The sequence below is a fragment of the Myotis brandtii genome, unplaced genomic scaffold (assembly GCF_000412655.1).
Source record: "Myotis brandtii unplaced genomic scaffold, ASM41265v1 scaffold276, whole genome shotgun sequence".
NCBI classification, from domain to species: Eukaryota; Metazoa; Chordata; class Mammalia; order Chiroptera; family Vespertilionidae; genus Myotis; species Myotis brandtii.
Window position 1 is genome coordinate 2338847 of NW_005360509.1, and position 12756 is coordinate 2351602.

At 37.6% G+C, this 12756-nt stretch overlaps 2 protein-coding genes across 4 annotated transcripts in view; both read right to left on the reverse strand.

The window, feature by feature from the left end:
• Nucleotides 1–6534, reverse strand: part of LOC102257812 (myosin regulatory light chain 12B) — a 24457-nt gene extending 17923 nt beyond the window's left edge. For both annotated transcript variants that reach the window (XM_005868741.2, XM_014541680.1), the window contains exon 1: nt 6446–6534. The gene's annotated coding sequence lies outside the window, so the exon portion shown is untranslated. The remainder of the gene's footprint in view (nt 1–6445) is intronic.
• LOC102258119 (myosin regulatory light polypeptide 9) overlaps nt 2885–12756 on the reverse strand; it is a 10035-nt gene continuing 163 nt past the window's right edge. Inside the window, exons 1-4 of one of the 2 annotated variants that reach the window (XM_014541675.1) lie at nt 8754–8861; nt 7262–7460; nt 6446–6607; nt 2885–3588 (exon numbers count right to left, since the gene is read on the reverse strand). In XM_014541675.1, the coding sequence (XP_014397161.1) occupies nt 3416–3588; nt 6446–6607; nt 7262–7460; nt 8754–8756 (537 nt within the window). In that variant the 5' untranslated portion in view covers nt 8757–8861 and the 3' untranslated portion in view covers nt 2885–3415. Of the gene's footprint in view, nt 3589–6445; nt 6608–7261; nt 7461–8753; nt 8862–12756 lie in introns of those variants that run through there. The other variant, XM_005868742.2, reaches the window with a different exon arrangement.

The window sequence follows — 12756 nt, forward strand, 5'->3', positions numbered from 1 at the left end:
CCTCAGGGTTAGGGGTTCCCGGGGGTCGGAAACCGCCCACCCGGGCTGCCACGGTCAACGAGTGGAAGCACAGCGGGTCTAGTTAAATCTGAACTTCAGGTAAAACACGTAATTTTTTAGGTATGTCCCACGGAACACCGGGGAAGGGAAAGGGGCGCGGACTCCTGTCCGCTGGCAAACCTTTTAAACTGCACTCCAATCCGACGCATCATTGGCTCCCTTTTTCTTACCCTCAGATTGTAAGGTTTCCGGTGCCAGGACAGGGACCGCAGTTCCAGTCCCTTTCCAACCACAAGAAGGTTTTATTCAAATTACTTGCTTTCCTTTGGGTCATTAAGGAGATGTCAGAAACACACACGCATACAGTCGCGCAGACACATTACTTAATGCTCTTGGCCGAAAAGGAACCCGCGAAGCTACATTATTCACGTTTTGTTCCGGTTCCTGCTTGTGGCGCTGGCCGTCAGTTCCCTCGGCTGGAAGAAGATGGACAGCACTATTTCTGAAGGGAGGATCGGCAGCTTAACAGCAAACCTTTATGGAGCACTTGGGATTGCCTGAATGCGTGCTGATGCTGGGGAGATGAATAACTCATTTATATTCTAGAAATGTTTGATCAGAAATTCCTAGATGTTAGACACTGTGTTCGGCGCTCTATACAGCAGTTCTTAAACAGGAGCATGCGTAAGAAAAACCTGGAGGGCCTGGTAGAAGATTCTTGAGCCCCAGCCCCAGAGATTCAGATTCAGTAGGTGGAGGGTGAGGTGATAATTTGTATTTTCAGGGGATGCTGATGCTGTGGTCCTCGTCCCAGCCCAAGGTCCAGTTCCTAACTGAATGCATTTTCTCAATAAAATTTGAAAAGCAACTGCAGAGAAGTCATACCTGGGTTCTAAAATATTTGATTTTCCGTAGTTACATTCTGTTCTTGGTCCAATAATTTAAATAATTTTCCCCCCAAACATAAGATTTTGGCTTCTTAGGTCTTTGTCTTATTGCTCTTCTAAGTATGGTCTATTACCGCTGCATAAATCCTCACCCTGGCCACCTTAATAGCTGAGACAACCTGACTGTACCTTGACCATTATCACAGAAAGTTCTACTAGGTAACACTGTTCTAAAAAAAAAAAAATAACTTAAGGTATATTTTTCCTCTCAAGATTCAAAAGAAAAAGATTAATGAAAAGCTGAGTATCTAAATATCTAGCACTTGGGAAATGGTTATTTATGGCATATCCTTCTCAAATGTGTTTAATGTAACTGAGGAACTAAATTTTAAATTTATGGTTTTCATGTTTTGTGGCTCTACCTCTCTTAAGCCCTTTTACTGTTTTCTGATTCTTACAACTTGCCGGCATCTCCCTTAGTCTAGGTGTTACACCTCTTGCTGTCCTTTTTCTCCTACTTTGTAGAAAATCATTGCCTTTCCTTTTCAGAATTTGCTTTTGTCTCAGAGTCTGGCTTTCTTCCCTTTTTCCCAGTAGCACTCATCAATTCCTGCTCTCCAGTCATAGGCTTCTGGATCAAGTAAAATTTGGGATCTGGAGTCCAAATGACAATATAATCCTAACAATGCTGCCCCTATTAGGTTGGTTTCAAAGAACGTTTGAAATGGTTTGTTTCAAGTATGATTTTCATCATGGAGACTGGTTTTCAGTCAACTCCACCGATGGAGTAGATGCTTTAGCTTCTTATTAAGCAGTCATCTTCCCTTAAGCAAAGCCTACTTACTACATAGAGAATGCTATTACTAAATGAGGAGACTTATTTCACTCGGGGAGACCATGCACTGCTCCTAATGGCAGCCAGTTTTTTGAGCAGTTATCTGAAATGGAAATGGGGGCATTGTAGGAAATAATTTTAGTAAATGAGACCACTTTTTTTCTAAGTGAAAACAATGTTACTTGTTCTTCACTAGAAATCTGTTAAAGCAGAAGTGATTTTTTTTTTCAGTTGAAATGGAAATTCGATTCAGCAAAGTAAGATTTTAACATCATGGCTATAGCCTGGAAAAAGTACTTAAGGCAGGTGGTAAGATTCTAAACTTAAAAGGGGCAAGAGCAGTCGTGGTACTGGTCCTTCTACTCCTGTTCTATAAAGCTGACTCATCTATTTTGCTGAGTGCAAAGGTCTGCCACCCTGAAGGCATTCAGTAATTATTTATTGAGTGAGGTAATGATTTTGTCCAAGGATAATTTGGTTAATAGTAGCATAAAACGTAAAGTTATTAGAGTAATTGTCAATTACTCATCTTTATAGGCTAATTGTAAAATTTTTCAACCAACTCCCCCCACAATGCTTCAACTTTTAAACTCATCAATCTTTCAGCTTTTTGAAGTACAAAGCAAATGAAAGTGTCAACCATTTCCTGATTAACTCTGAAACAGTCCTGCATTTCTGGAAACAGCAGAAATTATTTTGAGTATTGAAATAATGATCTCACTTTCCCTAGCACTTAGCTTCAGCTGTTTTGTTTGTGGGCAGGGCAGGAATGTCCAAAATTCACACTTGGACTCATGGTGAATCTCTGCATAAACAAACATGGTATTTCAATATGCATTACTGTGTTTAAAAAAGTTTTATATAATAAAAAATGCTGTACTGTATTTCCAACATTTTGAAATATATATATATAAAAAAAATCTCGTTAGTAGCATTCCATAGACACTTTGAGTCTAAAATAGTTTTAAAAATGAGGACAAATTAAAATTAAACTTATTGGCCTGGTCTAATTTTAAATGACACGAAAAGCTTAGGACAGATAAGGAGGAACATTGGTAGGTATGTTAAACTTAAGGATTTAAAGCTACTAAAACTATCATATATATGCAAATCCTATAGCAAATTATTTTTAAAATTGGAAGACAAAGTGCAGGAAACACAATTAAGGCAGTTAAACTTGTATTTCTTTGGGAGGGGACGAATGAATAGCAGAGGAGATAGGATTGTTAGGAAAACTGGTAAAAGTAAGGAAAAGGTCAAACAACCACACCATTTTCTAGGTTTTTGCCTCATCTACCTTTCATTGGAAGATGCAACTAAAACGAATAAAAGTCAATTTTGATAAATAAAGAAGTTTAAACAAGTAAGTTTTGATCATAAAATTTAATTATGGTTCAGAAAAAAATTGAGTGAATTACTTTCTCTGAAAAAATATACTGACTCTGTGTAGATTGCAGTTATAGGGGGGTGGGGGAGGCTGGTAAGTTCAATTACCTATTTTCTATTCTGAAAATAACAAAGAGTCCTACTTCCAGTCTGATTATAGAGATGGCTGTGCCCAAAATGGCTGAGAATAAATACCACAAGAAAGGCAAAAGCTGCAAAGCTAGGGCATGTTATGGACTCTAAGAGAAAGTCTCAGAAATACCCAATGTGGCGACATAGAACATTTGGCTGCAATTTGGAGTTCTTTTCAGTCATCTTTATCTTTTGCTCCATGTTTAAGGATGCGTGTGAACTCAATGTAATTGAAATTTCCCTTTTTGTCAATAGGCGCTTCTCTGTACAGCTCATCCACTTCCTCATCTGTAAACCGATCTCCCATTGTTGTCAGCAGCTCTCTCAGGTAATCTTCCTGAATGGTGCCTAAAAAATAAAGAACTGGGGTTCAGAATATATACTACTCTGAGGATTAATTACAAGGAGCATCTACACTTGACTATGCATGCTCTATGCTAAGAACTATAAATATGCACATACATGAAATAAGGGTCTCTACATGGTTAAGTCAGCCTCAGCAGTTGCCTAGAAAACGGGTAGTTGCCTATTGGCATTAACCTGCTCTGCTCTATCAATCTTCCTCCACATTCATCTCCTGATCTCTTGATAATAGGGGCTAAACTGATGCCTAAATAAAAGCAATATAGTATGATTAAGGAATCTATGCCTTATAGTTCTTTAAAGTAGCATGAATGGTCATACTTATTCTATAAGTAAATAACATTAAAATCAATACCACATTATAAAATCAATAAAGTGCTTCAGTGGAAAAAATGCTGGAGTCTTGAGGTCCAGTTCTAACAAGCTATGTTATTTCAGATATTTCACTTTACCTCTGACTTTGTTTTTTAATATGTAAAATGAGATTCTTAAATGTTTGGGTTTTTTTTTAAACAAATCTAATTTAGATTTCATAACAAATATGGCCAGGCCCAGAGTGTGCAAAAATACTGAGTAAATGTTTGAGCATTAATTATGTCACAGTCACTGGGCTAAGAATTGGGGATGGGAGTGGTGAGCCAAAAGATGTGCTTTCTACTCTGGAAGTGTGAAAGCAGGTTTCTCATAAAACCTAACTGCACATGACAATCAGAATCATCCAGAGAGCTTAAAAAAAAAAAAAAAAAAGTCCTGATGTCTCTCTTGATTTATTATCTGTCATTGATATTTTTATTTTTTAAAATTGATTTTAAGAGAGAGGAAGGGAGGGAGTGGGAGAGAGGGAGAAAGACATCAATGTGAGAAACATCGATTGGTTGCCTCCCACACACACACCTGGACCAGGGATCGAACCTGAAACCTGGGTATGTGCCCAGTCTGGGAACTGAACCCGCTACCATTTTGTGTATGGGACAACACTCCAACCAACTGAGCCACTTGGCCAGGGCTATTTTTTTTTTTTTTTTAAATCTCGGATTGAATTGGAAAAACAACAACAAGAACCATAGCTCTAGAGTTTCTTATGGGAAGTGACCTTATAATTTAAACTAATTTTATAGGAAATATATTATCCTTGGGTGAGGATAAAAAAACAAGTACCAAAAATCTTAGATTTTCAGCTTGTAGAAATAAATCATCATCTATAGCCAAGTCATTCAACTATCACATGAACTAATCATTGACTATGTGTAATGGACTGTGGTGGGTGGTAGAAGGGCTGACAGAGATGGGAAAATAATGCCGTTGAAGACACACAGCCATTACCCTGGAAACAGGGAGAGACTGTGATGATTGGAAGTAAGTACACACAGTATGTATCAGAAGAGAGATAAATAAAATTATTTGGAAGTGGAAAGAAAGGAAAGCTGCCCTAGCTGGTTTGGCTCAGTGGATAGAGCGTTGACCTGCGGACCAAAGGGTCCCAGGTTCTATTCTGGTCAAGAGTACATGCCCAGGGTTGCAGGCTCGATCCCCAGTAGGGGGCATGCAGGAGGCAGCCAATCAATGATTCTCTCTCATCATTGATGTTTCTATCTCTCTCTCCTTCTCCCTGCCTCTCTGAAATCAATAAAAATATATTTAAAAAAAAGAAAAAAAGAAAGAGACTTTAAATTTTCTGAGTAGGAAAAAATAGTAGGGAAATATAGACTAAGCTCTATAAAGAATATGACAATTGAGGAGTTTGAAGAATGGATAAGACATTTTACTCTTTTATGGTTTTATTCCCCTCCATTAAAAAAACTAACACCTGCTTACAATTTAAAAATTCAATCAATACACAAGTGTCTTTTGGAGAAAAAAAAGCAAGTCTCCTCTGCCTGCCTCTTCCCCAGTCCTCCCAGAAAAAAAAGTTAAGAGTTTCGAGTTCAGGAGGAGGGAGAGGTGGTATGATGAGGGAGACATAGAGGCAGAAATGGTGGAGGTAAGTTAGGACACCAATGCATAGAGTAGCTTGGAAGGAGGTTAGAAAGATGATATAAAAGTCAAGAGTGGTATACTTGAATAGGCCAAAAGAGGCCATATTGTGGGGAGCCTGGAAAGCCAAAGTGGGGACAGTATGCTTCCATTACCAAACTGTGCTTGGCTTATTTACTGGTAAACTACTCCAAGTAATGCATAACCAAAGGGTGTGCCTTCCTTTTAAAAACTTGCCCTCTTATCTTTATATACACTTCTGTCAAAGGATCGGGCATTTCTGTAGTTATCTTTTTGGGTTTTTCTGAGAGTTAACTCTGGGCCAGGCAGTATGCTATTGTCTCATTTTCTCATTTAATCCTCACAACAACCCTGTGAGGTAGGTAATATTATTGCCCATTTTATAAATAAGAAAACAGAGATTTAGATAGTTACATAACTTGCCCCAACTCACACAGTTATTATGCAGAAAAGGAATATGAAACCAGAGAGTTTTATACCAGATTTAAACAATCTCAGAACTGAACGGTACCTGATAAACAAACATAGGACTGTACTGGTGTCATGGCCTATAGCAATTTACACTTTACCCAAGATTGCACTGGTAAAAGTTATTCATTCAATACATATTTACTTCGAGCCTAACCCTTATGGAGTATAACTTTACTAAAAACTTTCAAATATACCCATTAAATTTTAAATCAAATATTTAAATGCAGAGGCAGTAAATTGAGTGATGCCATAGGAGAAGCCTATCTAAAACAAAACTGAACAAACAGGTATGGTATAAACCTGAGAGTATTGTGTCATCATATTTCAAGTTATATATTTTAGTTACCATAACTAAAAATTAAATCATGGTAATTACCAGTTGCTTCTTCATCAAAGCAAGCAAAAGCATTTCTGATGACATCTTCTGGATCTGTGCCATTTAACTTCTCACCAAACATCGTGAGGAACATGGTAAAATTTATGGGACCCGGAGCCTCATTCATCATGGCATCTAGATACTCATCAGTTGGATTTTTTCCTAAATAAAAAAAGAGGGCCATAATTCTGATTACATCACAAAATGTATCACCTATTCATCAGAGGAAACATTTTGACAAAAAAAGACTTACCATTTATATAATTTGCTATTTACATTCATGATAGCAAAACTATTAGGAAAACAGTCTTCTTAATGAACAGGGCCTATATTAAGAGTGGAGATTATATTCTATTCCATTGTAATATCAAAAGGAATGATACTGCTCTCATAATCAAGATCAGTCCTTGCAATACACACAAAAATAGCTGGCCTCTAGCCCAATCATGAGATCTGGCCAGAAATTTGCAGGTGGTCCAAGGACCACACTTTGGGAGACACTGCTCTAGACTTTGAATCTTATTTAGTAAACTATAACATCATTAGATTGGCTTCATAGAACTTTAAGACTTAAGAAATAAACATAAAAGACATTACAAAAATCCTATCTATAATAATAAAAGCGTAATATGCTAATTAGACCAGCCGTCCTTCTGGATGTCCTTCCCTCCGGACAAAGCTGCAGCAGGCAGGGGCGGGGGCTGAGGCAGAGGCGGCAGAGGCCCTGGCTGTGGCGGCAACAGGGCCAAGGCCCTTGCACGAGTTTCATGCATCGGGCCTCTAGTCTAGTATATTAATATTAAAACTGATCATTACCCAGGGAGGCAAGCATATCATGCAAATCTTCCTTGTCAATGAAACCATCTCTGTTCTGATCAATCATGTTGAAGGCCTCTTTAAACTCCTGAATCTGTGACTGGTCAAACATGGCGAACACATTGGATGTTGCGCGCTGGGGGCGCTTCTTGGTGGTCTTGGTCTTTGCCCTTTTGCTCGACATGGTGGTGGTTAGTTCCTAATTAGGAAAGGAAATATAAGGAGACAAAGAACAACAAAAGGTGAAATGAACGTTCCTTATATGTTTAAGCTACTTAGAATGTGTCTAAAAATTATTCAGCAGGATAGTATCACTTGGCAAAAATATCTCTCAGTTAATAGATACCATTACTCATGGAACCAAACTACAAAGAGAACAACCAGAATCATGCTTTGAGTTCATTCATTTAGCAGTTGTGACATTTAATCAATAGTTGATCACTAACTTTAACTTCCAAACTATAACCAACATTAATTCAAATCCTAGAGCTTATCAACAAGATTGCATATCCCCATGTTGCTTTACAGCCTAATAAGAACTGATAACCAAATCTATTGGTTTAATAGCAATATAGAAACAAGATACAAAAGAATGTAGGTACCCTGGGGAAGCAGTTCCAGTTCTATACTTCAGTGACTTGGAACTATTGAGGAATACTAATTCATTTTCAATAGGTGAATCTTTCTACAGCCCTAGCCTATACTAGTTATTCCATTCTAAAGTGGACAGAAAGTAGGAGGATGACTAACTGATGGAACACGACTTCATCTCTTAATCTTTATTATTGCCAAATATTGTTTTCACTTCTAACTAGCATTTCTTTTCTTTTCTTTTTTTTTTTAGAAAGTAACTAGCATTTCTTACTGCACCCTTACTTCTGGAATCTTTGTCAAGAAAGTTATTTGTTGCCTAGCCAGTTTGGCTCAATGGATAGAGCGTCGGCCTGAGGACTGAAGGGTCCCAGGTTCAATTCCGGTCAAGCAAGTATGCCCAGGTTGCGGAGGTTGCGGGCTCGGTCCCCAGTTGGGGGCATGCAGGAGGCAGCCAATCAATGATTCTCTCTCATCATTGATGTTTTTCTCTCTCTCCCTCTCCCTTCCTCTCTGAAATCAATAAAAATATATTTTAAAAAAAGAAAGATATTTGTTGAAAGGCTAACTGAAAAGTATAGAAAACTCTGAAGTTAATTAATCTATAATTAAGTTTTACTGATATTTCCACAATTTCTTGCACAGAGTCAAGCTTGAAGTGACTAAGTTCTCTATACAAAAATCAGAGCACAGTAGTTTTTAAAACTAATTTAGTTTTTCTTTTAAGTTTGGAAACTATCTTTTCTAATAATCTAAATTTATCCCTATAAAATTTAAGTTAAAAGCAAGAAGAATATCTCATACCTAAAATGAAAAGGCTGAATCTTAAAAAAAAAAAAACACTATAAAGTTTTAGTTGGAGTTAAAAATCCCATCATCATCAGATAAAATGTTACCGTACCATCCTTCAGAGCTGATGTGGTGACAGTAGTCTGCAAAACCTCTAATGAGCAAGACTAAGACACTGTATTGAGTTATATTCTTCCACGCAGGTCTAAAATAGGCACCACTGATTTCATTCTCTGACCAGGATAACAATTTTAAAGCTTACGTTCTGAAAACAACATTTAGCTATGATGTAGCAAAACACTATGCCCTTGATCTAAAAATAAGTCTGTGGGTTGCAAAGAATGAAGCACTACCTAGATCTCAGCACTGCAAAGTGACCTTAGGACACAATGCTTTGTGTGAGTTTGAAGTTATTTCTTACATTCTTTCCTTGGTTATACCACATCTTCCAGACTAAATTCAATCATGGGAATAATTAGAAAAGCTCTGCCTTAGTTTCCCCTCCCCCAAGCTAAATCTGTTCTTAGATTTTAGTAGGAAATTCCACAAAGAAAAGTCACAAATTCTAGTCCATCCAATACAGCACCCTGTAGAGAAACACTGGAATGTGTTGTTGGTAAGATATACCTTCCGTGACACTGAAATTATGATACATACTCTTTCCCAATTTCCAAGTTTCCTTTAATCACCCTTTAGGAGACTGTCTTTCATAATTTACCTAAACCATTCACGAAAGCATTATTTTCATGCTGTAACACCTTCTCTGGATAGTAAATTCCATTATTAACTACACAAAGCTGTAATTTTCCCCTCTATTCTGAATGTAGTTTTAAAAACTACAAGAAGTATGGAGTATATTATCCCGTCATCTCTTAAATGTTCTGAGGGACTTAGGGTAAGTGGTTGAAACCCGATGAGTGGCACATATTTACCAGTGCAAATCTGTTTATTATTTTAGGCATGCCATGTCATTGCAAACCAAAGCACATGTTTAAAAATAGTCTGTTTTGTTTGACAACATTGTCTTCCTCTAATGATGCAGGAATGTCAGTTATTATAAGACCAAAGAAACTGATGAGAATTATAAGTCAAATGGTTGACAACTGATTTTTGAATCTACAAAACCTCATATTGTATCTGGTGGAGGGGGGGGGGCTCTAAGTACTTTTAAAAAATATTTAATTTGGGTTATAAAGTAATACACATATGTTGAGTTCTAATGTATTTCCTATTAGTCTTTCTTTTAATCATGCATTCTTTAAGTCTGTAAATGAGTTACAGTTTTTTTAAAATTATAAAGTTTTTTGGGTCAGCACCGACAGTGACCTTACCTAGAATTTTTCTTTAGCTCATTCAATATTTATCATCAACCTTTAATACAGCGGTTCTCAACCTGTGGGTCGCGACCCTTTTGGCAGTCGAACGACCCTTTCACAGGGGTCGCCTAAGACCATCCTGCATATCAGATATTTACATTACAATTCATAACAGTAGCAACATTACAGTTATGAAGTAGCAACAAAAATAATTTTATGGTTGGGTCACAACATGAGGAACTGTATTTAAAGGGCCAGAAGGTTGAGAACCACTGCTTTAATATAATCAGTTAATGGCAATAATGTTCATCAAATGTCACTAATGTTGAAAACTATTTAAGAATTAAGAAATAAAAGCAAGTGTCCTATCTTCAAGGAGCCTAAAATTCCGTTGGGGAGGCAACTATAAAGAAATAAATGATTGGTTCAACTTATGAAATGAGTCACATAGTTTTCATTCCAGAAGTATGACTCTCAAAACAATGTGTGACAATAATGAAAAATAACTCAAAGGTGGTACATGATTATCAAATACTGTGAGTTCAGATAAGATCTTTGTTTCTAAAAGACTCAGAGAGGGGTTAAGAAGACCCTGAAAAACCCTGTTCCACTTAGAAGCTACAAGACATTATTAAAATTAAGAGATGCAGATGTTAGTCTTAATTCTACCAAACATTGGTAGTGTAAATTGGGCAAGTTACTACCTTTTCAAGGAGGTTATAGTCTGTTCTATGCATTTATCTCCCACCAGAAATCCTGGGCCTTTCAAGGATAGGGAGTTTAGCTTCACAGCTAGTTGTTCCAAAACAAGGAAAGTCAGTGTATTTTTTTCCTACCAAACTAAAAGTATGGGGTGGAATAAACACTGGTGGAGAGGGAGCCAAATCAGGAACTGTGCTATGATCCCAAGGAGCAAATTATGTATGATATTGTCATTATATTCCTTGCTATGACTAACTTTTCTGTCCATTTTCACTTTCCCCAAACAATTAAGACTGTAACTGTCTTATTTTAACAAGACCTCAGAAAATGCACAATTCTCAAAGAAATTTAGAAATCTGGGGTAAAATGAAAATATTTCATATAGCAATGTAGGTATTCTTTATTTAGGATGGGAAGATTACCACGTAGGCACCTCAGAATTCCAAATTATGAGGACCCTCACTCATTCTAGAGTCTATTTTTCAAGCATTTAATGGAAGATCTTTGGTGTGAAGGCATATGTGTTGTATGAAACTTAAAAACAGGGTGACTTGCAGAGCACGCTTCTTTCTATGAAATACATAAAGATTTCAGATGCATGAGCAAGTCAATAAAACAGTCAACAAAGGTCAAGGAGATTCAGTGTACAGATCTAAAGGAGCAGAATGTTTTAAATCAAGGGAGTGAGTGGAGTGTTGGTGACAATGACTTTGTCGTTTCATTTATTTTATTTATTTATTTTTGCTTGATTAAATAGAAAATCATTTAGGGTTATGACAAAAGGAGAAATACATGTAAGGAAGATGTTAGCCTAGATTAAATGGTATAAGTGAAAAATAAAAATCCTCAGAGGATTTCCCCACACACCAACGGCAAACCAGAAGATTTTTCAAAATCTCTCCATACTATGGTTTCATTTATAAAATAAGATTAATCCATAGTGATATTACATTAGGTTACTCTAGGTAGAATCCTAGAGTCCAACACTTTTAAAGTGATAATAAATGTAAGATAACCTACGACTTTTTCTACAGAATCACCACTCAAATTGACAGTATTGTGGGAGATATGATCTATTCTTTAAGGAAAAACTCCCATCTTAGAAACACTTCCTAGTATTTGGCCAGCTTCCCAAATACAGACCAAATAATTTAATCAGTGCACCTTTTTTCAAGCTAACTATATGTAATATTTTTGATGCCAGCACAGTTTTTTAAAAGTACATTTTCAAGTTGGTGCTTCTGTTCCAACTAAACCAAGTTTTCAATTCCTGTGCACACTTCCGGTTGACGGCAGGGTTAGATTTTTTAAGACCGCCACACCCAAAAAGTTCTCGGCACTTGACAAAGGCAATTCGTTGTTGGGGTTGACTTGCCAGTAAAGCCTCACGTTTGAAAAGAAAACGTTTTTCTGGTTAAGTTTTATCAAAAGCCTCCCAGGACATGAAACAAATAATAGCAATTTTCAGAAACACTTCCTTTACCTTTGGATATAAAAATGTTTGCACTTGTTAAATTCTCAACCGAACACCTATTTCTGTTCCAAAGTTCTGTAAAGAACTAATTTGTGTTTTCATATGCTCAAAAGTTAACACTGGCAAAGTGACTTAGTCCAAAGTCTCCACTCCGAAGGAACACGGTGTTGCGTTTTGGAGTTTTTCCTCAAGTCGCAAGCTAACCCCCCCGACCCCCGCTTTTGTGTGTGTGTGTGTGTGTGTGTGTGTGTGTGTGTGTGTGTGTGTGTGTGTATTATAATTCTAATTACAGAAATGGATACCGAGCTGCGGAAGTTAATTTAAGTTAATTCTTCCTACTAAACGTAGCTCCGCAGCTGCGACAACAGCTGCAGCAGTGGGGCGGGGCGAGGACTCCGGGCTGGGTTTTTACGCAAATCCTCTTGAATCGGGCAAGTTTACGTTAGAAACTAAACATAGTCCCGGAGTCAAGAGCCGGGAAGCTCGGGTTTCCCGTCGGGCGATCGCCCAAGCGCGCGGCGCCAGCGAGCTAAGCCACACGTCCCAAGCCCCAAGTTAGGCAAAGGAGCCACGTTCGCGTCTGGGCCACTTTGGCCGCGGCCTTCGCTCCCGGAGCCGGGTCA